Below are 21,694 nucleotides of genomic sequence, written 5' to 3'. Positions count from 1 at the left end.
CCGGGGGCGGAGCCGCGCGCGAGCCGGCAGCCATCAGCGGCCCCTCCGCCTGCGGGGGTGGGGCCGAGGCGGGACTTGCGGCAGCGCTGTCCAACGAGAGCGGGAGGAAGGTGGGGCTGTGCTTGACGAACAGCGCCCCCAGGCAGAGGCGGGGCCGGCGTAACAGACAGCCTCCTGCACGAATCGGCGCCAAAAAGAATGAAGGAAGGTGGGCTCAAGGCTGAAGCGCCGCCGGCCGTGAGGGGGTTGGCTGACCTTGGTGGGCGTCACCACGGCCGGGTAGCTATGGAGGGAGGCGGGGATTAACTTGAGCGACGTCGCCTCTACCCAGTGACAGCGGGGCGCGGTAGGACGTGCGTCCCCGCTGCCCAATAGCCAGGCCCGGGGCGGAGGGAGGCGGTCGGTTTCCTGTGGTGGAGCGGGCAGGGAGAGCCTGGCCGCCCGCTCACCTGCGCGCTGGTCCCGCGTAGCCGGGCGGGAGGGGGATGCGCCGAGACCCTGCGCGGGGAAGGCGGCGGGTCCCTGCGAGAGCGGCAGCGGCGCAGGGCGGCCCGGGCCCGTGCGGTAGGTGGTGAGGGCGGGGGCTCCCACCTTAGGATCACGCGCCGCGCCCGTTCTTCCTCAGGCGCACAGGGCCTCCGCCACGGCTGGGAAAGCCGGGCCTCTCCGGGGGAGCTTCGGGAGAAGGCCGGCTCGGCCCAGGGAGGAACGGAGGAAGACCGGCGGGCTGGCGAGGAGGGCTGGAGCGGGGTTGCGGAGGAGGCTGGGCGGCACAGGGTCAGCCGCGGGGGCTGAGGGAGGGCGGGAGAGGCGGGCGGTCTCCTCCGCCTGCGGGGCGCCGGGCTCGGCCCTACCCTGCTCGTCCAGCAGCTGCTGGAGCCGCCGCCCCGCGGGGGTCGGACCCGGCTCCCCGGGTCGCTGCCGCCGCGCGGGGCAGGGAGCGCTCGGCGGTCCCCGGCCCCCCCCGGGGGCGTGTTGGACGAAGGTGGCCGAGGGTAACGACCGTGCCCGGCAAAGCTGCATCGGGCCTGGGCTGGAAACCGTCAGTCTTCTTCAGAGCACCGCGGGAGGCTGTTCCATTGCTGTCGCAGGCTTTGCCTAGCCCGGCACCCGCGATTGGTTTACCAGTTTCCTCGTTCGGTTCCTCTGAATAGTTTCTGATTTATTTTTTTTTTTCCCCAGCCAAATTCAGCGCTCGGGAGTCTCCGTTTCGCTGAAAAACAGTAAAACAACCACTTCAGTTGTAGTTTGACTTTATTTGCACTTTTAAACCTACATAGGCTATCTGAAGTAAGAGTGCATCAATTGCGAGGAGAACTTGTGAATACCTAACCTGTATTCATATCGGACTAGTTTAAAGGTGGTTTTAAAAGGGGGCTACTGGAATATTTCTTTCCAGCTGTTAAATTACTCATGCCTACTTAATCGGCTTTAAAATGTCATTTAATCAAACTAGAGTTCTTTTTAATTTGGTTTTAGTATAACATCATTTTCTGAACTTTGTTAGGCAGTAGTCAAGGTTTAAATTAAATTTATAGATCATTAATATTGAGCTGAATGTAATGTGTAAGTTTCTCTCCTCTTTGCTTTTTTTTCCTAAACAGGATATAATTAGCTGTCATAATATTATAATTATGTAGATCACCCCACCAAGGTCAGTAATGCTACTTAGATAGTGTTTCTCATTAGTGGAAACTTTCACTTCCTGCTAATTACATGAGTTCTATAAGGAGTTGAGAGCTTTTTTTTTATTTTTACACTCTGTCTTTGACGTCTCTTCGGTGTTTTCCCAGAAGAGCTAGTTCAGACTTGTACCATATCTGCATCCTTTTTCCAGTGCTGTGATAGCTGGCCTCTTCCTGAGAATCTGCCAATAATCTCCTTTCTTTCCTAATGAGAGATGGTCAAGTGCTCCATGTAATCAAACCCTTCATCATTATGTCAGCTGTATGCCCAGCTGTCAGTCTTTAAAATTTTGTAGCTTCCTTTGACTATAGAACTATAAGATCTCAAAAGTACACTTGGATTTGCTTGAGTTTTTATCAAAAAACGCCTCAAAAATTGAATGGAGCCTTGCAGTCCTGTCCATTCTTGCAGTTATCTCTTAATTAGTTCAAAGAAAGGCAGCATAATGTCCCATGTTGAGTTTTCTGCCAGTGCTTTTGAAAATTGTTCAGGTGCTTCTGAACACTTCAGCAAACTGAGAATCTTTTCATCAAGTGAGCAACTTTCAAATTGAGTAGCCCTGTCTAATACATCTTCAGTAGCTTTCTATTTCCTCAAGAGACAGTTGATAGCACCTTCTTTGAGTATCTAATAACCTGATCTAACAGTGTTGAATTCTTTTTTCTTTCAGGCCCAAGTTTCCAGCCTGTTTCTTTGGTTTCTGCTTTCTCCAGCTTGCTAATAAGAGCTTCTCCTTCTTGTGGTGTCTGTAGCATTGATTTCTAGAACTAGTTTTCAAAAACATTCTCATGAAAGGAATGTTGAAACTACGTTTCAGATCGCTATTCTCTTCACTTTAGCTGCAGACTTGCACTTGAGAATATTGGGAATGTTTTCAAAATACTGGAAAGTTTCAGGCAGGTCACAGTAATTGCTCTGTAATCCTGTGCACCTGCCAGCTGGTTTAGGTATGTTTCTATAACCAGAAAAGAGCAATGCTATCTAAACGTCCTTCAATTTTTTTGTCTACTTAGCAATTAATTCCAACATTGAATGTGACTGCTAAGCTTCACCCCTTCCCTAAGGAGGGGGTCTCGGTTCCACCCTGCCAGTGATTGGCTTTCCCCAGAGCCCTTGGTGATCTGAGCAGAACTGAGACAGCAAAAAGCAAACTACAAAAATAGTATTTTAAACTTTTTTTTCCTAGTTCAGCTCAAGGAACTGGGCTGCTCTGGGTCACAGAAGTGTCAGCCCTAACACAAGGGAGGGAATGCACTGACAGTAACTCCATTATTTTGGGCTAAACTGAATCTTTTCCTTAAGAGAGATCCCACTACTATCCACTAAATCAAATCCATTGAAACTTCAAACCCAGACTGAACAAAAAAGTAGGTCTGTTGAACTGTGTCTCAGAAGACACATTTAAATTGTAGGATAATTTTAGTGGTGTACAAGATTGTTATCCCCTGGCTCTAATGTGGCAGGTCATCTCCTAACCAGTTAAACCAGCAGCTTTTACTTCCCCCATTCTGGTTCTGACACTTACCTGAGCATAAAGTTGGTTCAATTTGCAAATCTGACAAAAAGCTAACCTGGTTTCAAAGAAAAAGGTCCTAATAGATTTCTGCTTGTTCAGTGAGTTTTATAGCTTAATCGGGTGATCTTGTGAGCATCAGTAATAACACAGAGGAAGCAGCAGCAGCTTGTGGCCAGGGGCACTGAGGGGACAGGGGGAAGCAGGTCTTGTCCTTCCCTTGTGGTGTCTGGTGATGAGGATTAGATGCTTCAAAATATGAGATCTCACTTTCAGTAATTTAAATATTCCTGTAATCTGGAACAAATGAAAGCTTAGTTTATTTCAAGTGAAAGAATATCAGTGTTCTAAAGGGAATTATAAAATCTCTAAAAATCTCAGATTTTTGAAATACTTAAACCTATTTCAGTACTGTTTCACTGGTATATATTATCCATCTTTGTAGCATGAAATCTTCAGGAAAACCATAGTTCTTCTCACCCCTGTGTCTTATACTTGCAGTGAAAAGCTTCTGGCAGATGCAGTGGTAAAAGCCTTTCAGTTAGGAACATAAAAACTAACTTTTATGACTGTAGTGGCAGGTGTAACTTGTCCTTGTTTTTCTTTTCTCATGTCTACATAGAAATTTAAATATACTACCAAGCCAGTAAACCTAAATAGTGTTCCTGTCAGCCAGTGTCTGCATACTTTAGATAATTGCTTTCTGGCAGGTATCTGTAGCCTTTAGTAGTTTTAAGATTGCTGCTTAAGAGAAAGTGGTAGTAGTGCTTACTGGGTCTTTTCAGCTGAAGCTCTGTGGACTACAGGACCTTTCAGGTGGTTTGTTACTTGTGCTTGTTAGTTGGTTTGCATTTGACTGATTATTTCGTTAGAGAGAGAGAACGGGCGGGTTTATTTTCAGGTGTTAACTATGAGTACCTCAGTACTGGAGGAAAGTGGATCTCAACATATTCTTAGCATACAAAAATCTGAGTTTGACAGCTAGTTTAGGATTAAAGAATGTTTTGTAGAACAAATTTAAATGAAGGCAGTTTACACAGCTGACTTAAGGCACTTGAATGGTGGACAGGACCAAAACAGAGTGCTCTGCTGAGAATAGCAGTTATAAAATAAATTCTAGGAAGCAGTATGTAGGTGAGGTTAGAAGGGAAGGGAAAGCAAGAACAAGAAATTAGTCTCCTTTAAGGAGTGTGCCTAATGCTTGTGTAGTGACACCTTTTGATGCCTCCTCCCTCTTTTGTTTTGTTAGGTTGTTGCTGACAGCAGACTTCTCTCAAGGCTGTTTAAATGAGAATGTCCCTGGCGCAAAGAGTACTACTGACATGGCTTTTTACGTTACTCTTCCTGATCATGCTGGTATTGAAGCTGGATGAGAAAGCACCGTGGAACTGGTTCCTCATTTTTATTCCAGTCTGGATATTTGATACTATTCTTTTAGTTATGTTAATTGTAAAAATGGCTGGACGTTGCAAGTCTGGCTTTGACCCTCGCAATGGCTCGCAAAACATCAAGAAAAAAACCTGGTATCTCATTGCAATGCTACTTAAATTAGCCTTCTGCCTTGCCCTCTGTGCTAAACTGCAACGATTTACTACGATGAAACTAGCCTATGTATTTATCCCTTTGTGGGCCTTGCTTATTGGGGGGATGGTTGAACTTGGATACAATATCTTCTATGTACGAAGAGACTAAGCTGTACTATGTGGGTCTCAACACTGAGATTGGTACCAAATTACTGGATTATTATAGTTTTTCTGCAAACTTAATCTCCAAATTAGAATGCCAAATAAGAAAACAATCAAGCTGGAGGCTTTATCTAATCCAGGCTGAAGACTGAAAGTAGACTTGTTCCACTTTTTTATTTCAAAACTGCCACATAAGCTCTTGTAAATAAAAGTATTTGTTCAACATAAACTGTTCTAATATGACTATTATTTGTTACATGGAATAAGATACAGGCTCTTTGCATGCAGACAGATCTTCTCCAAGGAACCACAAATGTTCTGCCCCAGTGTATTCAGCACACTGGGCAGTCCTTGGAAAGAGGACTTCCATTTTGTACTTGTGCTGTCACTCAAGAAATAAGCAGTTACCAGTAATTTCTATAATGTGCTACAGTTGCTTTAGGAATCAGTAACAATTGATAGCTGCCAAATAAGAGCAAAAAAAGCAATAAAGTGACTCGGCATTTTCTTTTTGACAGTGAGAATCCACTTCCCCTCTGAAAGACTAAAAATAAGCCCTTTAAGCTGCTGAAACAACCAACCAGTATGTTTATGTAGAGAGAAAAAAGTTAGTAACTAAACCATGCCACCAGTCCAAGATCTAGAGAAGAGGGAGACAGTGGTGATAACCTTTCCAAGTGGGAAATCACTGGTGCTGTAAAACACTGAAACTACAGGGGGAGTTCTGTAATGCATTTCTACCTCCAGGAAGTGGTGTTTTAACAAGGAAGATGGTTTCTAATGCCATAGTATATTAAATCTCCAGGAGAGAACCCTTGGCTTTATGGAGTACTTGGCAAACTCTGATGTGAGTAAATAAACATTTACAAGTAACAAATGCAATGAGTGGTACCTCTGGGAAGAGCTGTAACCATAAGCCTATTTTGTGGACTGAAAGTGCTCTTCCAGGAGCTACAATAACACTAAATTCAAATGCAAAAGTTGTCTAGGATGTTCTTAACATGCATCCTGAAGGTACTGATCCATGTACAGTTCCTAGGTACAAGAGAATGTCTAGTGAATGAAAAGACTCCAGGAATAAGTCTTTATGGTAACAGGAGGTGACTAGATCAAAGTGTGTCTCCAAATTTTAATTGTCTACATTCAACTGTACTTGTCAGTAAAAAAAAAAAAAATCTTCCTGAAGTATTTGGATTTGCTCTTGCTGTTCAGTCACACAGATGTGGGAACCATATTGTCAGAGACTGCTGAAAGGGCTTTAAGAAAAGCACTTGTTCCATTCTAAGGCAATGGATCTCAATTCAGAACATCAACAAATGATCTTTAGAAAGAATTTAGGTCATGTTTGCTTTGGTTCAGCTGATGGTCCTGCCTTGCTAAAGGAGAAACTGAGAAGTGACAAAAAACTATCTTTCTACTCATTAGCTGTTGTGAAAAAAAAAAAAAAGGCAAAATATTTATAACCCCTTTATTATAAGGAAAAACAACCTAACTTTTCCTGAGCAAACCCCTGGACTCAGCCCCAGTTCATAAGCATCACACAACTTCTGGGGAGCTGAAACTGCCATTTAGAAATTTCCCTTCAGGGTCTATAAGGAACAGGGGTTTTTTTGGAGGTGTATCTGTGCCCTACTTATTTCTGAAAAATACTTCATGGAAGAACCTCGCTCTGTGTTTTGAGAGATTTTTTTTTACCCACTCATACGAGGTTCCTGCAAAGAATTGGCTTCCTTCATGTCTTTAACTTGAAAATCACCAAATGGCACTTGTGATTAACATTAGCTGTGGGGAGAGGGCAAGAGCATTCATCTCTGTGTGCGCTCATGGGACTGCTGAATATAGGAAATGTAAGAGTGAGCACACACGTATACATGGGATATGTAAGTACCCGTACGTGTGCATGTATCTATGGTATAGAGAATATGCTTAATTTGTACATCCCCTGTCAGTGTCTTCAGCAGCTCTCCAGTCCTGTCAAGTGGAAACGGGGGCACGGGTTCCTAGGACACAATATTCCAGGTCTATCCTATGGCAGGCAAGCTAGACCTCAGGGAATTTTTATTGGATGGTTTAAAAATTTATGAAGAAGAAAGAGTGTCTAAAGACCTACCTCCAATTAAGATAAACTTTTATGAACCACTTGACAAACACTGATGCAAGCATACAACAAGCATTTCAGCACTTAAGACAAATATCTATACATATGCTCACACTCATCTCTAGCATGTTATGGCATCAAACACAAAAGCCAGTGCCCATAGTCTTTCCCTATCTGATGATTATCACAGAATAAAAAGCAAAAAAGCCTTGTTCAGACAATGCCAAAAAACCCCACCCTGCTCAGAAGAGCAGCCGCAGCTTTCCTCAGTCAAGCTGATGATGTTAACAGATCATTAGAACTTAACAGAACAAATGATGGAAGAATAGGAACTAGCCTCATTAGGACTTGGTATATTATTAGCAAGATGGGCCACAAATGGTGACTCTGCCCCCTTAATAAACCCCTTCTATTCCACAGGCATAACAATTGTCTGAAAGTTTGGCATCTGTAATGAACTAGAATTGGACACAGTTGTTCCAAATCTGTTTAATTGCTCCCTCTAATTCAATAGGAAAAAAATCAACAATTTCAGTGTTTTGGTTGTGGGTTTGACTTGGGGTTTTTTTGCCCCCTTTTTAAAGCTTTACAAACCTTGGAATTAATTACAGTGATTTTGAAAGCTGAAGCAGACGTTTCTTTCTGCTGTGCTACAGAAGTCACATACAAATTGATTTCCTTTAGCACAAGAAGTTTTTAGGACACAGCCCTTTGGCCATGCTCAAAGTTGTTTGCAAGTTCCTAGTCCTTACAGAGATACTTTGATGAGAGAAATATCCCTTTTGGCTTAGTATTTTGTATCAGACTTAACAGACCCTTTGTACACACAGTCTCAGCTTTTCCTGATATCAGAACTTCATTCAGAAGGACTTATGATACAAAGTACACTACAGCCCACTGTGACCTTTCCAGAAGCTGTTGCAGGCATCGCCTCTACTGGTAATCACCCTGTTCCCAAAGGAACTGTTCACAGCTTTGAAATGGAATGAGTTCTCCTCACACCTTCTTAAACTTAGACTGATGGACTGATTTTCATTAAATAGAACGAAATGACTGAAAAGCAGATTTGATGAAGTTGGCAGGGGAAAGGGGAAGTTGATGCCGAGATGGCTCATACTGATTTGTGAGGAACAGGCAGAAGGAAGCGACGACCCAAGTGGCCAGCGCACCAGCGAACGCCGCCTCTGTTACCTGCAGCAGCTGATGCGGGGCGCAGAGGGGAGAACTTTCCCTCCAGCAGCTTTGTTTTGAAATGCAATTCAAAAGCTTGCTGTTCAGAAATGAAACTGCAAGTATTTATCGTATATTGATGATATAAATATTGTATACATTATACATCTATTGATATATATTATATATGGAGATATATGATCTACATAATTTATTTCTCTTCAAATCATTTACACAAGCTTGAACACTCACATTGTAGGTGAGTATCTGCTTTTGTCTGATTAAGGAACTCAATGCACATGTGTGAAAGGTCATGAAACTAAAATTTTCAGTTATCTATTCATACTGCTTTTCTTGATTTGTCACCTTTGTAGAATAATATCCATTTTTCTGTTCTTTTTATACTTGAAAAATAGTATTATGTGACATACACATCCCCACCTTCAACAAACTTTAACCTGAATGTTCTAAGAATGTGTGTACATGCACCCAAAATGCACTGCTAGGCATGGATGACAATATCACAAAATAAGCTAGCACAGGACTAAGTCACACAACAATTTAAGAGATGAAAGCAGTACTATTTTCTGACATATATGCATAGTAGTACAGAAACAAAATCTTAGCATAACCTCATGGAAATTTTCACATTTGCCCAGTTTAAAAGTTGGGTGATACAAAGGTATTGATGAAAGTGAAATTTATGAGACTCCCATAAACTCAGAATTCTAACAACATTAGGCGTTACCCATTTTAACATCACTGTATTTTAGGAACAAATAACATTGTTTTTCAGTAATAAAGCTCCTGAATAACTGCATCCTCAGAAATAACTTCTTTGAATTTATTAGCATGGAAAGCATAGCACTATTATGTAACACATCACACTTTTTTTTTTTTTAAATTAAGATTAAGGTAAAAATAACTATGCTGAGTTGGAAAAAAAAGAGTGTACCTTTTCATTGTACCTTTATTTTTAAGGTTTGGATGGAGTTAGTCCCCCATATGAGCCTTTTAGACCTGAACCGGGCTGGGTATCAACTTGCTGCTTAAGAGCATCAGGCTTTGTGGACTAAGGCGATTCGAGGAATCACTGCAGTTGGACCACTAGAGTACTATTCAGTATTAATTCAACGTTTTCTCCTTGTACTTAAGTTGGTTAAAGAGTAGAACAATCTGCAACTCAGTAATTCTATTTCCTTCAGTCTGCCTTTTCTAATAAAAACATCACAAGCACGTAATGTAAATGTAAAGAAAAGTACAGTGCAGAATGACAGCATAAGAGCAAGAAACGAGAACCCAAGCTTAGTTTATCTATGTTTTATCTCAGTGTTCCTGTTGAAGTTTATAAAGAAATCACTGCTAAAAAGACATTTTTTAGTCTAAAAATTTCATTTCTTGAGATTAACAAAAGCTCTCAACTGCATCAATTAGACAAGTACCTGAGTGTTACTGCATGCTTAGGATACAGCTTTAGCAGTCTTGACTTATGTTACATTAGTCTTCCACACACAAGTCATTCTCAAGGTCATCTTCTTGAGACTTGGGGAATAGCTTTCTCAGCTAACTGCCCTATTTCGTCTCAATACAACCAGATAAAAACACTGTCATAAAAAGCATAGTCCTGAAAACACAGGCCTAAGCTCTACCATACATTGCACTTTTATTCAGGTGGACTGGAAATTAATTGGTAAAGAAAACATATCAAAATAGTTATTGACAAATCAAACTTGATAAAAATAGAAGTTTAAACTGCTGCTTTAATCAATGTTTGTATCAGATTATCATAACTGTACACCAAATATTAAAGGACTATTTAGGACTAATGCCCTCATCAGTAGGCTCATCTATCAGCATGACCAAAACATGAGAAGATCAATGTTTAGCTGGCACTCAAGTACAGCACGGCTCCAAAGCAGAGGAAATATTAGCATCATAGCACAGAGAAAAACACTGGTTAGAATATAATACACTAAGTTTGCAAAGTCAGTATCCCTGATGATTCCAATAGAAATAGCAACCTAGATACTGTCAAGTTAAATCACTGCTTCTGAAGAGAACACAAGATAATTTGTGTTTCTAAAAAAAAATGAAATGGGTGACTGATGGGAATCAGAGTTCCCCAAATTTTCCCATATATGCTGCAAATTCAGTGGGATCTGCAGAAAATATCAATATCACCTGTTAGACAGTTTTTAAAGTGCATTTCATCCGTTTGAGAAAGTAGTAAAATATCAGTTGAACGCAGTGCTCACAATCAAAGACAACATTCTCAACAGTGTCATTCACAGCGAAGCAAAGATCAGTGAGAATCTGTCCTTTCCATTTCCAACTTGTTTACGTCCACAGTCAAGTAACAGGCACTGGTCTGCCTAAAGATAAGGTTCTCTACACATCTGACCACTAGAAAAAAAATGAGTAAAATTACACTTGAGAAACCTGCAAAGTTCTTTATCTTTTGATCAGAAGTAGTACAGTTGTCAGCCTAGGAGGGTCAGGTGGCAGTCTACTATCTCACAACAGTTCATTTTGCCAGTGAGCACGGAGAAAACATGGATTTATTTCAATCAATTCAGCATCCTTATTCACATGCAGATATTAGAAGACAGTCACTCTGATCAATGAATACCAGTCCTGTGTTTCTTGGAAGACTTACTCAATTTTCCAAATATGTAATATTCAAATCTGTTTCAAAGCATTCTACTATTTTATGCTTCTGTTTCCTACATCATTTGCAATGCCAACTTATTTACTGTGCACATATATATCTGCTTAAAAATCAATTTTATTTATCACCAAGGAATTCTTTCACAGATGAATACTTAAATCATCACCCTCTGAAATAATACTCTATTTCTAATACTAGATAGAATTAATATTTCAGTTAAAGAAGTATTGAAATATTCACTATAGTAACAAGGAAGGGAAAATCTGCATGCCAGCAGTACCTGTAATGAAAATGCTGTTTCAGAGTCAATTTGCAGGTATTTGGAGGGCTGGGGGATGACACAACACTGAGTAACACTTGTATGTAACACATGAAGTCAGTTGCCAGTGAAATGCGAAAGATCTAGTCATTAAAAAAAAAAATTTGCTACCATCTTGAAAGCTATTGGTAGTGACAGTAACAATGCAATTCTTTGCTACCCACAAATATGGTACCAGTATCTAGGAAAACACATCTAAATTTCTGCACATCATGTCATTAACTGGAACACCACTGCAAACGTACAGATGTCAATACCACTGCAGTACAGGCAATAGGCCTTAAGCAGATTTTTCCAATCTGCAGAAGAACAAGGGCCAAGAGAGACAGCTAAAACACTGGAGATTTCAGCCAAAATAACAAAAAGATTTATATATAACTGAAATCCAGGGAGGGGAAAAAAGCAATAAGCAAAGACTAGTTTCAGTACATCAGAAGGCATGAAAAATTTATTGCTGAAGCAAAAGTCTGAATATGAAGTTGTATGCGGCAGGAATAAAGGTTAGAGCATAGGACCACTTGAAACCAAAGCACGACCTTTGTCAGACTAATGAACAATTTGGGAGCTGAAATTCTCAGAAAAGGTACTCCCCTCTTAAAGAGCAACCGCATCAAAACAAATACACCACAGGTAGAGGACAAACTTTTTTTAAAAAAAAAAAAGCAAAGTAAGAAGCATACACTAATATAGCCAGTCAACCCAGACTGTTTACACCTTTGAATACAAAGGGAGTTCTGATAGCCATTGGTAATCCCATATTCTGTTCATACGCTGTCTGCAAGGAGTTCTGTCTAAAAATGAGAATCTAGTCTGTCTCAAAAATCAAAAATTAAGGATGCATAAAAACTGCAAAAACTGCCACTTTTTTAATCTCTTAAAATTCCGATAAGTGATAAAAAAAGGAAAAAAAATGGGTTGAAGATTCAGGCAGTTTAGAAACGAAATTTCAGAACCAAGACATACCTGAGCAGAAGTTTGCAGCGGTATCAGCCAAGACCACTGAGCAGGTCTTTAAAAGGAAACAAAGTTTTACTCTTAAGTGTAAAGTTGTATTTGTTAAATAATTTTCAAAGCTGTATTTTTTCAGTCTGGACAGGGTCGAGGATGCAGAAAGTTGTTTGCTGTCAAGGGGGATGTATACGCTTTACTAAAGTCTGACAGATTAAAAAAAATACTTGAACAAGAATGAACGCTCCACGTACAGACCACCAGCATACAAGTAAGGTTATTGTTTTTAAAAACTAAATAGTCGGTTTGTGGTTTGGGTTTGTTTGTTGTTTTTTTTAAAAAAGAAAAGCGGTATCTGGCAAGACTGCGTTTGATAAAGCTGAAGCTTTCTGCTAACCCACTTGGAAAGCTGCATGCTTGGTGCAAACTAAGACCTGCAGCTCTTCTCTTTTACTGTTCTCCAACGGCTGTACAGAGAATGGGAATGGAAGGCTACATAATTGTGTATGGATGTTCATAAAGCCAAAGAGATTATGGGTGGAAGTTTCCAGATAATCCATAGAACAAAGGGAGCTGAGACCACATTTCTATCAGGAAGGCTCAAATTCTTACGTGAACCAGTTAATTTTTCAAATCAGAATCTGGTAGAGTAATAACTTACCATGTCACACATGAATCATTGGCGTGAGGGGAAAACAAGATCCCTGAGGCTGCAAATCTGGTGGTAATCCCTTAGCCCGCATTAAAGAAAATAGCAGTAAGACTTAAGGACATATTAGCCACATCCAAGAGACTCGTGTTTCTATTGCTTCTCTAATATGTGATTATGGCTATGTAGGAGTAACGTTTAGCAATTCAAATATTGATTTAATTAATAATTCCTTGACAGACGTGTTTTGGATTTAAACAAATCAGGGCACTCATCTGTTAATTGGCTGCTTTTAGTGCCAGGCATAAGTACACAGTAACACTCTGAATTTTAACAACCTATAAGCAAAAAATGTTTGCAACAACAGGACCTCAGGTAGTTGAATTAGGTATCACCTGGAAATCACATTATTCTATTGCTACAAATGAAGCCAAAGTAATCACTAAGTGCATTAAAGGTTATAAACTGGGTACATAAGGATGTACAACTTTCAGAAAGTTATAGGGAAAAATAAAAAAAAAAAGACATACAGAAGGCTTTGGAAATAACAACAGGCCTAGGATCTTCAGTTTTAAACAGTTGAAAGACTGGCTGCAGGGCAGTTTACTACTATTTGTAGCTACCTGAAAAAGAAATACTCAGATGCGCTTGAACTATACAGTAATATGTTACAGAAAGAATTAAATAAGTTAAATGACAGAGTTTTTGCCACTACTACATCAGATGCTAGCTAGCCTTGAAACCCTCTTCCCTCAGAACAGAGCTTAAGAGACTGCAAGCGTTCCACAGGTGGGGCAAGAGAACAGTTAACTTGGACACCACTGTTACTTTCTTAATGAAGGAACTCTTGCTTCCAAACTGGGACTCGGGAGCAATCTTCCTACCAGACACACTGGCAACTATCTTTATTGCCCGATCCTATCAGCATAGGGAGTAATTTGAATCCAAATGTGTGTCTCTGAATTACAGATCACTGCTAAAGTTGAGCCCCTTATAGCTTGATAAGTAACTATTTACTTTTTTTTTTTTAATTTTAGTCATACAACTGATTTAAGTTGAGGGGTTGTTGTTGTTGTTGCGTGGGTTTTTTAATATGAATGGAACCGTCTTAACTGTGGCTTGAGGAGGTGGAAGCGGCAAGCGTAGAAAGGAGTTTGCTCCCTTGCACCAGCTCATCTCCAGAGATGCAGACAGTTACTGGTAGCGCTCCTGGAGTCCACTGGGTGTCCAACTGTCCTCCACCACAGAGGAAGGTTTTGCCTCTCTGTTCCACACTAACATCTGGCAGCAGGAGTCTGGGGAGTGCCTTTAATGAGTAACTGTAAGGAATCCTGTGCAGGGAGGACTGATTTTGCGTTCTGACTAATCTCAATTTACAAAGAATGCCTCAGCTCTACCTCGGTTTGCTACAGCTCCTCACCCCACAATGGCGTAAGGGCATCATCCTATGCATTAGTGTAGGTAGAAACACAACCGTTTAGAGAGGCAGTTTAACTGAATTATTTTTTGCAGACCCAAAAATAAAACCAATCTGTTATTATGAACCTTTATTAAGCGGCTCACATTTCAGTATAAATCACACTAAAAAGATTTTTTAAAAAGATATTTACACTACAGTGCTGACACATTTAAAATGAAAAAATTGGTATAAATAAGCTCTATGGAAAAGCCTGGAATTGTCAAAAAGAATTCTGGCTCATCTTACAAAAAATATATATGTTAAATGTCAGCTCTACTCTAAAACCTACAACTCAAAATTATTTAAAGACTTCTTTATGTTAAACCTGCAGTGTTTACAGTGCATCTGGCCCTAAGTGCTTTGATACTTCACAGTTATGGACAGGCACTGAGGAATGTTACAAAGCTACATAACTATTTTCTGTAACAGATGCGAAGGCAAGTCACAAACTTGCCTCACAGAATTTATGAATCTTTACATTATTACATCATTAAGTTTAAAAAGGAATTTAAAACCATATATACAAATTTAGCACAAAAAATCATCCTCTCTTTGTCCATGCAGTTTTGAATATGATGAACTATGTTGTCTTGTATCATCTGGATGTATGTGACCTCCAGGGCATAACTTGCCTTGTAAGTCCTTGCTGCCAGGTTCAAGTTTAGAATCCATTTCCAACTTAAATGCTGTCAACTCAACATGATCCAATCTAGCCTGAATATTCTGGCCCCCGACATCATTAGGTGCCACTGTTTTTTCAGCAAGATCAACATTCATGGATTCTTCTTTTATTCGGTGAGATGTGATAGGTTCATGTTTTATCGGCATAAATTCCTGCTGCAGGTACTTCGTCTGCAGAGCATCTGAAAATTTGGTGTCTTCAGAGGTATTTTTGCTCATCGTACAAATTCTGCTGTCAGTCTGAAGTCCAATAACCGAAGACTTGGGGTCTGCAGAGGTCCCTGCTTCAACAGTACTTGTATTCTGAGAAAGTTCTTCCTCTGAATGATATAGCTTGAGCCGGATGTGCCAAGCCAAACTGCACACAGCTGAAACCGTTTTGAACTGGTGCACAACATTCCTTGGGATAAAATAAATGTCATTATCGAATAACTGAATTCTGGCATATCGAATGCCTTCCCTTCGCAGTTGATTAAGTTTTGCATCATCAACCCACTGGACACACTGGAGGAAAAAAGGGGTGGAAAAAAAAAAAGGGTGAAAACTCTGATTTAGGACTCGGAGGACACCTGATCAACAGCTCACAGCGTGCTTACCTGTGAGAGTGGAGGCTCATGCAAATCTAATTGCATTCGCTGAACTACCTCTAAGAAGTCTTCAGCATGAAAACAAATTACATCTTTGGTTATACGAGGCTGCTCAGACCTAAAGAATAAGAATTGCACAGTCAGAGGCTGAAACTAACATGCTACAGAGAATAATAGAGAAAATCTGCAAACAAGGATAAAGGAAATGACTAAAAAAACCCAATTCTATCATAACATACATTTTGAAGAAAAAAGGTTGACTAAAATGGCTAATTCTCAAACACAACTTCATTAAACTAGTTAAATGAACTAACCACAATTTCTTTACAAGTGGCAGTAGAAGTAGCAATGAAAGGTCAACAAAACTCACTGTTTTTATTTTTAATTAACCTCTGTCTGCCTCAATGCTGAAAGACAGATGCCCCAGATAGGTTGGGCTTACTCTGCCAACACTCCAACATGATATACTCGTAACGTACCTCAAAGTATGCAGCAGTCTGACTAGTATTATGGCAAACATCACTTAGTATCTTAGCCTTAAACACCTTGTTCAGAGTTAGTAGCAAAGCTGAATCTACATTAAGCTGCCACAACGCTAGTAAGCGGCAAACACTGGCATCCTCCATAAAATATCCCTTAAAAATACATTCCTCTATTTGTGCTCACTAGAGAGCTACAGAAAAGCAAAATCTGAATTAGGGTTTGTCTCTGTATTCAAACTGTGAGAATTCACCTCTTGTCCCACAAAATCTCCCCCAAATAAATGCACACCATTTATATAATTCCATTTGAGACATTACCTAGAATTAGCTAGAAGGCAAAACCAGCTATGATCCTTATCACTTTCTGATCTAAAAGCCAAACTCAGATCTTCAACAGAAACATATAAAACTAAGCTCCAGGTGTTTGGTTTTGAGGGATGTTTGGTTTTTAAAAAGTGTTTTAGAGATGTGGTGATAAGAACATTTCGTTTGTATAGAATAAAGCTCACATTGGAGTAGTTTTGCAAGGAAAACTTATCAGCCAGAAAGAGCCTGGTTGATGACTTCCTCCTTCACCCTCTGCAGAGTCCTCCCAGGGCTGCCAGGAGCGCAGCCCCCCACCCAGCAGCTGGCTGCTGGGCAGTACCAGCACAGGGGCTGCCCGTCCAGGCGCTGCCCAAAGGACCCACCACAGCCGGGTGTCCCACCCGCAGGGCCCGGCTGGCTCCTGCCACCCCCCGGGCAGCCCACGTCCTCGCCCTGCTCCTGCCACCTCCCCCCCAGAGTCAAACGGGGCCACAAGTTCGAATTTACTGGGGCCCGGGGAGGAGCTGATGCAGCAAAACACTTTGATACGTTTCAAAATTTATTTAATGGATGTTCAAGTATTCTTTTTTAAAAGCAAGATGATGATCAATTTATATAGATAGATATGGTGGTATTAACGTTCTAAGAAGCAGGCAATGATGTACAGTTTATTGGGCTTTTTAAGCTGATGAGGCATGTTTATTTTATTTAGGTCATGACCTCAATAAAGCAAAAAAACAGTCTAAGACTATTTTCAGGGGAAAAAAATCCCAGATCAACTACTGAAAGTATGCTAGGGAGAATTTTCAGACCACATATTTTACTTTCAATTTTATAAAGATTAAAACGTCTCTATATTTTGGTCTACATACTCCTAAAGAGGATTTAAGCACTGAAAGCAAAAAGCTTACAGAAACATCTGTAATCAGTGGCATAAAAAAAATATTAGCTACATTAATCTACTTTTTATAATGCAGATGGTTTTTATTTTTTAAAAAAATATGTATCTGCATCTGAGTTAACAATATTTGTAAATGAAGTTAAGAATTAAAATAAATACAAAGAATATTTGCTTACTAAAAGAATTTTAATCCAAAGCAATGTTTTCACAGCAGTGTCTACTCTGTTTTACACATTATACAGGACACAGTATGATTTTTTTTACATCATTCCTTTTCTCAGTCCCTATATATATGTGCAACAGTATGCATTACCAACTCTGTGCTGCAGTTCTATCACAAAACACGACATTCCTTTTGCAAACACAGAAAAATTATTGCCAGATAGTTTTTAATTCTGCATTTTCAGATTTGGTATTTAGCACAACTTTGAGATTTTGTAAAACCTGAAGTTTACAGGGTGTCATCCCCCCCAAGCAAAATAGTAGCAGAATAGTTCAGTTAGATGTCCAAAAAGACATTAAATCCAAACAGAACTATAAAGATGACTTCAGAAAAAGCCATTTAAGTCCCTACTAGAGCACTGCTAGAACTACTTTTGGCAACAATTTTTTTCCTTAACCTCATTCTTCAGAAGGGCTGGACTCTTTTTGCTGTAACTTTTCAAAACAGATTCAAGACTATAGGTTTTACCATGAATATTTCTGACCTAATGCATAAATTCTAGCAATGTGTTAACAAATTCCTATGACCATATAGAGAAGCACTAACAACTTCATGCTCTGGAACACAAATTTGAAAGCTGCCTGCTGAAACACAGGACAGCAGAGTTTAATTTTGCCAACAATATGCCATGAAGTACCTTTTGCTGTCCCTGTAAGTTTCTGACATAAAAATTTCCCACCCAAATTTCCCACGTAAAAAAATCTTCAAAGTTTCCATAATTTAAAATTTAACTGGCATTTCATAAGTTCTAAAGCACACTTGTTATCACCTACAAAAATGGCATTAAGTAATCAGCATGATCATAACACCAGCGTTTATCAGACTTCATAGTGCAGTCTTCACAGAAATTAAAAAAGATCATAATCCAATAATTTTACAAAACATCTCAAATCAAAAGCCTGTTATATTTGGGAAAGCAAAAATTTTTTTTTTTGTTCTTCCAAATACTACGTTTTGTTTCCAGTTCTGTCCTCTGTCCCCAAAAAACTGCTTTTTGCCTTTCAACAGTTTTGCTCCTGTCTTTTCTGAAAAACACCAGTTATTCTACCTAACATTAACATTCATGCCTATCAACTACTAAATAAATCCCACTTGCTTTAAACCTACAGCAACTTCTTGATTACAAAGCTTTTTTTGCACACCCAGTTCATTTTTACATTCACTAAACACAAACTGACAACTCAGTTCAGCAGATCTAGGAATTGCTTTACTTGCTCCTCACAGAAAACATGAATTTTATGTATGGTATCTCACCATTAAAACATGTGCATTTTTACTGTCACAGTGCCATAATCACCCCTGGAATATCTCCAATTTTTAGTTTTGTTCAACTACTTAAACAGATTTTTAAAAAAAAACCACCCAGATTTTTCAAAACTTCCATGCATGTTGCTTCCTTTAAAATAAATCTACCCACATCTTACAAATTACAGGAAAGCTAATATCTGAAATTATTTTAATGTGTTATATTAATTAACTGTGCTTCATTATCATAAGCCCTGATTAGTTCTCTTCATGTAAGTACAGTGAAGTGGCTTTTCAAAATTATACAAAAAAGTGAAAAGGGAAAGGAGAAGTTATCATTGAGGTCAAATCAAGCTTGAAATACATAATTTTCATTGTGTTGTGTCATATTTTCCTCCTCTACATGTGTCAGTCCCAAATTTTTTATTCTGCACTAAAAGATTCATTTTCAGTCCTTACACTGAAGTGAAATACTGATAGTTACAGTTTTTTTCCCCCCAAAACTGAAATACTTCCAATTTTGTTGGGCAGTTTTGACTAGTTTTGCCTATTTTCAGGTCACTTTTTAATCTACACCATTTTTATTTTGACTAATTCCATTCACTTTTTTCAAGTTTAAAAGGAGTTTTAATGGAAGTTGAATAGACACCCTGTTCCACAAGTTCCAACATATGAGAGAAGATCATGGTTTAGATCTGAAAAGCAAGAGAGTTTATTTTTGGAATGCAAATGAATGTGTAATGACTTCCAAGGGAGGAGGATCATGTTATGAAGGTATAGGATGAGAACGGAAAGTTCCCACAGACGTTAAAATGACTATCAATTTAAATTCTTATTAATTTCCACAGGCACACAAGTTTGGGAAGTGGGGTTTTGTCTGGTTTTTTTACTTCCTTTGATAAAGCTTTGAGTCTCTCTCTACGTCCAAAGCATAATTTAAAATAATCAGATCTACACAGTATCTCAGCTCTTGCCCTGCTACCACTGCTCAGTCTTAATTCACACTCCAGCTTCTCACAGCCAGAGCAAGCAGGAAGTTTAAGGCTCCAGCTATCAATAACCTGAAGTAGTAAACTGGAAACGTTAGAGCCCAAAATACAGACACATTAACATCTGAATAATCCCATTCTTCCCCAACAGCAATTACAGGAGTTTCTATCTCAATGAACTCATGCACTGTAACACAATTTTGCATCATTTAATCCAAAGGGAATTCACTCTTCTAGACAGATACAAAGAACAAAAGATGCTTCTAATGTTTACATAGGCAAAGGTAACCTCCAAAACTAAGGTCATTCTCCTAAACCAAGGTCAGAAAATCCTGAAAAATGCTTCTTAGATCCGGGCCAGGAAGCCATATGATTATGGGCTTTTTATATGGCTAAAATGCATACAACTTCAAATGAGATACATTCATTTCCTGTATCTCATATGGGAATTCCAAAGACAGACACCAAATAATATCACACAACCTCCAGCAGGATTCTTCCTAGGTTATCAGGGATAAATAAATGTATCAGGGATAAAGCAGAAGCATAAAAGTTCTGCTCATCTTCAGACAACACAAAGAATTGCCAAAAGGTCTTCATGTGCACCTCTGAAGCACAAACTCAGGTCAGCCCATATGCACTATTTAAAGCAAAACAAAGTGTGAAGTGTTTTCACATCTAACTCAGTTACAGCAACTCAATTACGGCTAAAAACTGTCCTTGCAAGGCACCTTTCTAGTTTCAACACAGCAAAACTGTATGAAATCTAGCAGAGGGCAGACAGATACATCTAGTGCACAGAGGCAGATGGAAAAAGAGTCCAGTATCGACTAAGTCTTCATTAAATCGCTATTACTAGATTAACTGATTCTGTGCTCCTTCTAGCAATTATAAATGGAAATTCAGGCAAATATTTTTCAAACACCTAGCTGAATAAGTCAGTCAACACATACCACTCTCCACAGTGCACAGCCTTCAGTACTCCCACAGCAGCCGTAGTCTGTCGTTCAAAACCTTGTCCTATGTGATCTGCGTGGGCTCGTGTCCGGTCTTCAAATAGCATTTCACGGGGTTCACTGGTTCGAGGTAGGTACTGCAAATTTTTTATTTCATTGGTAGTTCTGTGTAACAAAAACAGTATTAGTGATATAGAAAATCCTCTTAATCACCTAGTTTCTACCATAGCTTATAGGATCATTTTTCTCCCTTCAGTAAGAACATATAGTCAAATGAGAAAAACAGCAACACTTAGGAGAAATTAAAAATGTAATGAGCTATGCAAAAAATCAAAACGCCTGTGCAATTAAAAAAAATAAACACCCCAACACCACCACAGTGTCAGGGCCCCAAGTGCACTAAAAGGCCCTAATGACTGAACAGCCTCACCTGCAGTCTCCACCCACAAACTTGGACAAAGAGCCCAGGAGCTCTTTTTAAGCTCAGGCCTGGGTCTTCAGTCCTGGCCTGTGCCATGCTGCAGGAACACTGGTCTTCAACTTAGTCAGACGTGTGCTGGGCCACACAGGCTTGCTTCCCAGCTTGACCTCAGGATGGCTTTGTCATGATGGACCTGCCTGGCAATCACTGGATCTGACTTCCTGGCTTGACATCAGACTTGCTCCATAACCACACACTTGCCTGACACACTTTGGGCTGGATCTGGTCCCCAAACCCCAGGTCTGCCCTACCTGCCTCCCTCAGGCACCATGAGACTTAAGCCCTACCACGATCAGCCCCTGGCAGAGAACTGCCAGCCTTTGCTGCTTCCTGACTACTAGATACACATTTGAGTTGTCCCTGAAGTCATTCTTCATCATTCATGTTTCTACCAAACTGCTGGGAAATGTGTATGTATATTTAGTTTTGTGTTGTAGAACTGGGAATGAGAAGCAGCAAAAGCTTATTTCTTCAGGGTTTAATGAAAGTGAAGGAAACACTGCAGAGCAGGAACAGAGCCACAAGACCATTTTTATGGCCACCTAGAGACAACATTGTGTGCCACATTTTTCCAAGAGCTGTTTATAATCATAACATAGCCAAGGTTGGAAAGGACATCTAGAGACTGTGTAGTCCAGCTTACCCCAC

At 39.9% G+C, this 21,694-nt stretch overlaps 2 protein-coding genes across 4 annotated transcripts in view; one reads left to right on the top strand and one right to left on the bottom strand.

Annotated features, from left to right (window-relative positions):
• The first annotated feature begins 392 nt into the window (after positions 1-392).
• Positions 393-5,113, top strand: TMEM60 (transmembrane protein 60). The gene is made up of 2 exons (XM_074827900.1): positions 393-564; positions 4,449-5,113. The coding sequence occupies exon 2, from the start codon at positions 4,487-4,489 to the stop codon at positions 4,889-4,891; it is 405 nt and encodes a 134-aa protein (XP_074684001.1). The 5' UTR covers positions 393-564; positions 4,449-4,486; the 3' UTR covers positions 4,892-5,113.
• A 9,155-nt stretch (positions 5,114-14,268) lies between these two features.
• Positions 14,269-21,694, bottom strand: part of RSBN1L (round spermatid basic protein 1 like) — a 52,587-nt gene continuing 45,161 nt past the window's right edge. For all 3 annotated transcript variants that reach the window (XM_074827898.1, XM_074827897.1, XM_074827899.1), the window contains 3 exons: positions 20,563-20,730; positions 15,473-15,581; positions 14,269-15,380 (listed from right to left, as the gene is read on the bottom strand). In XM_074827898.1, the coding sequence (XP_074683999.1) occupies positions 14,724-15,380; positions 15,473-15,581; positions 20,563-20,730 (934 nt within the window). In that variant the 3' untranslated portion in view covers positions 14,269-14,723. The remainder of the gene's footprint in view (positions 15,381-15,472; positions 15,582-20,562; positions 20,731-21,694) is intronic.

The sequence above is a fragment of the Strix aluco genome, chromosome 5, assembly GCF_031877795.1.
Source record: "Strix aluco isolate bStrAlu1 chromosome 5, bStrAlu1.hap1, whole genome shotgun sequence".
Lineage (NCBI taxonomy): Eukaryota > Metazoa > Chordata > Aves > Strigiformes > Strigidae > Strix > Strix aluco.
The sequence above is the reverse complement of the archived record's forward strand: the minus strand, read 5'-3'. Positions and strand labels throughout refer to the sequence as shown.

Coding starts and splice junctions, on each gene's coding strand:
- TMEM60 (XM_074827900.1), top strand. CDS start 4,487: ATGAGAATGTCCCTGGCGCAAAGAGTACTACTGACATGGCTTTTTACG.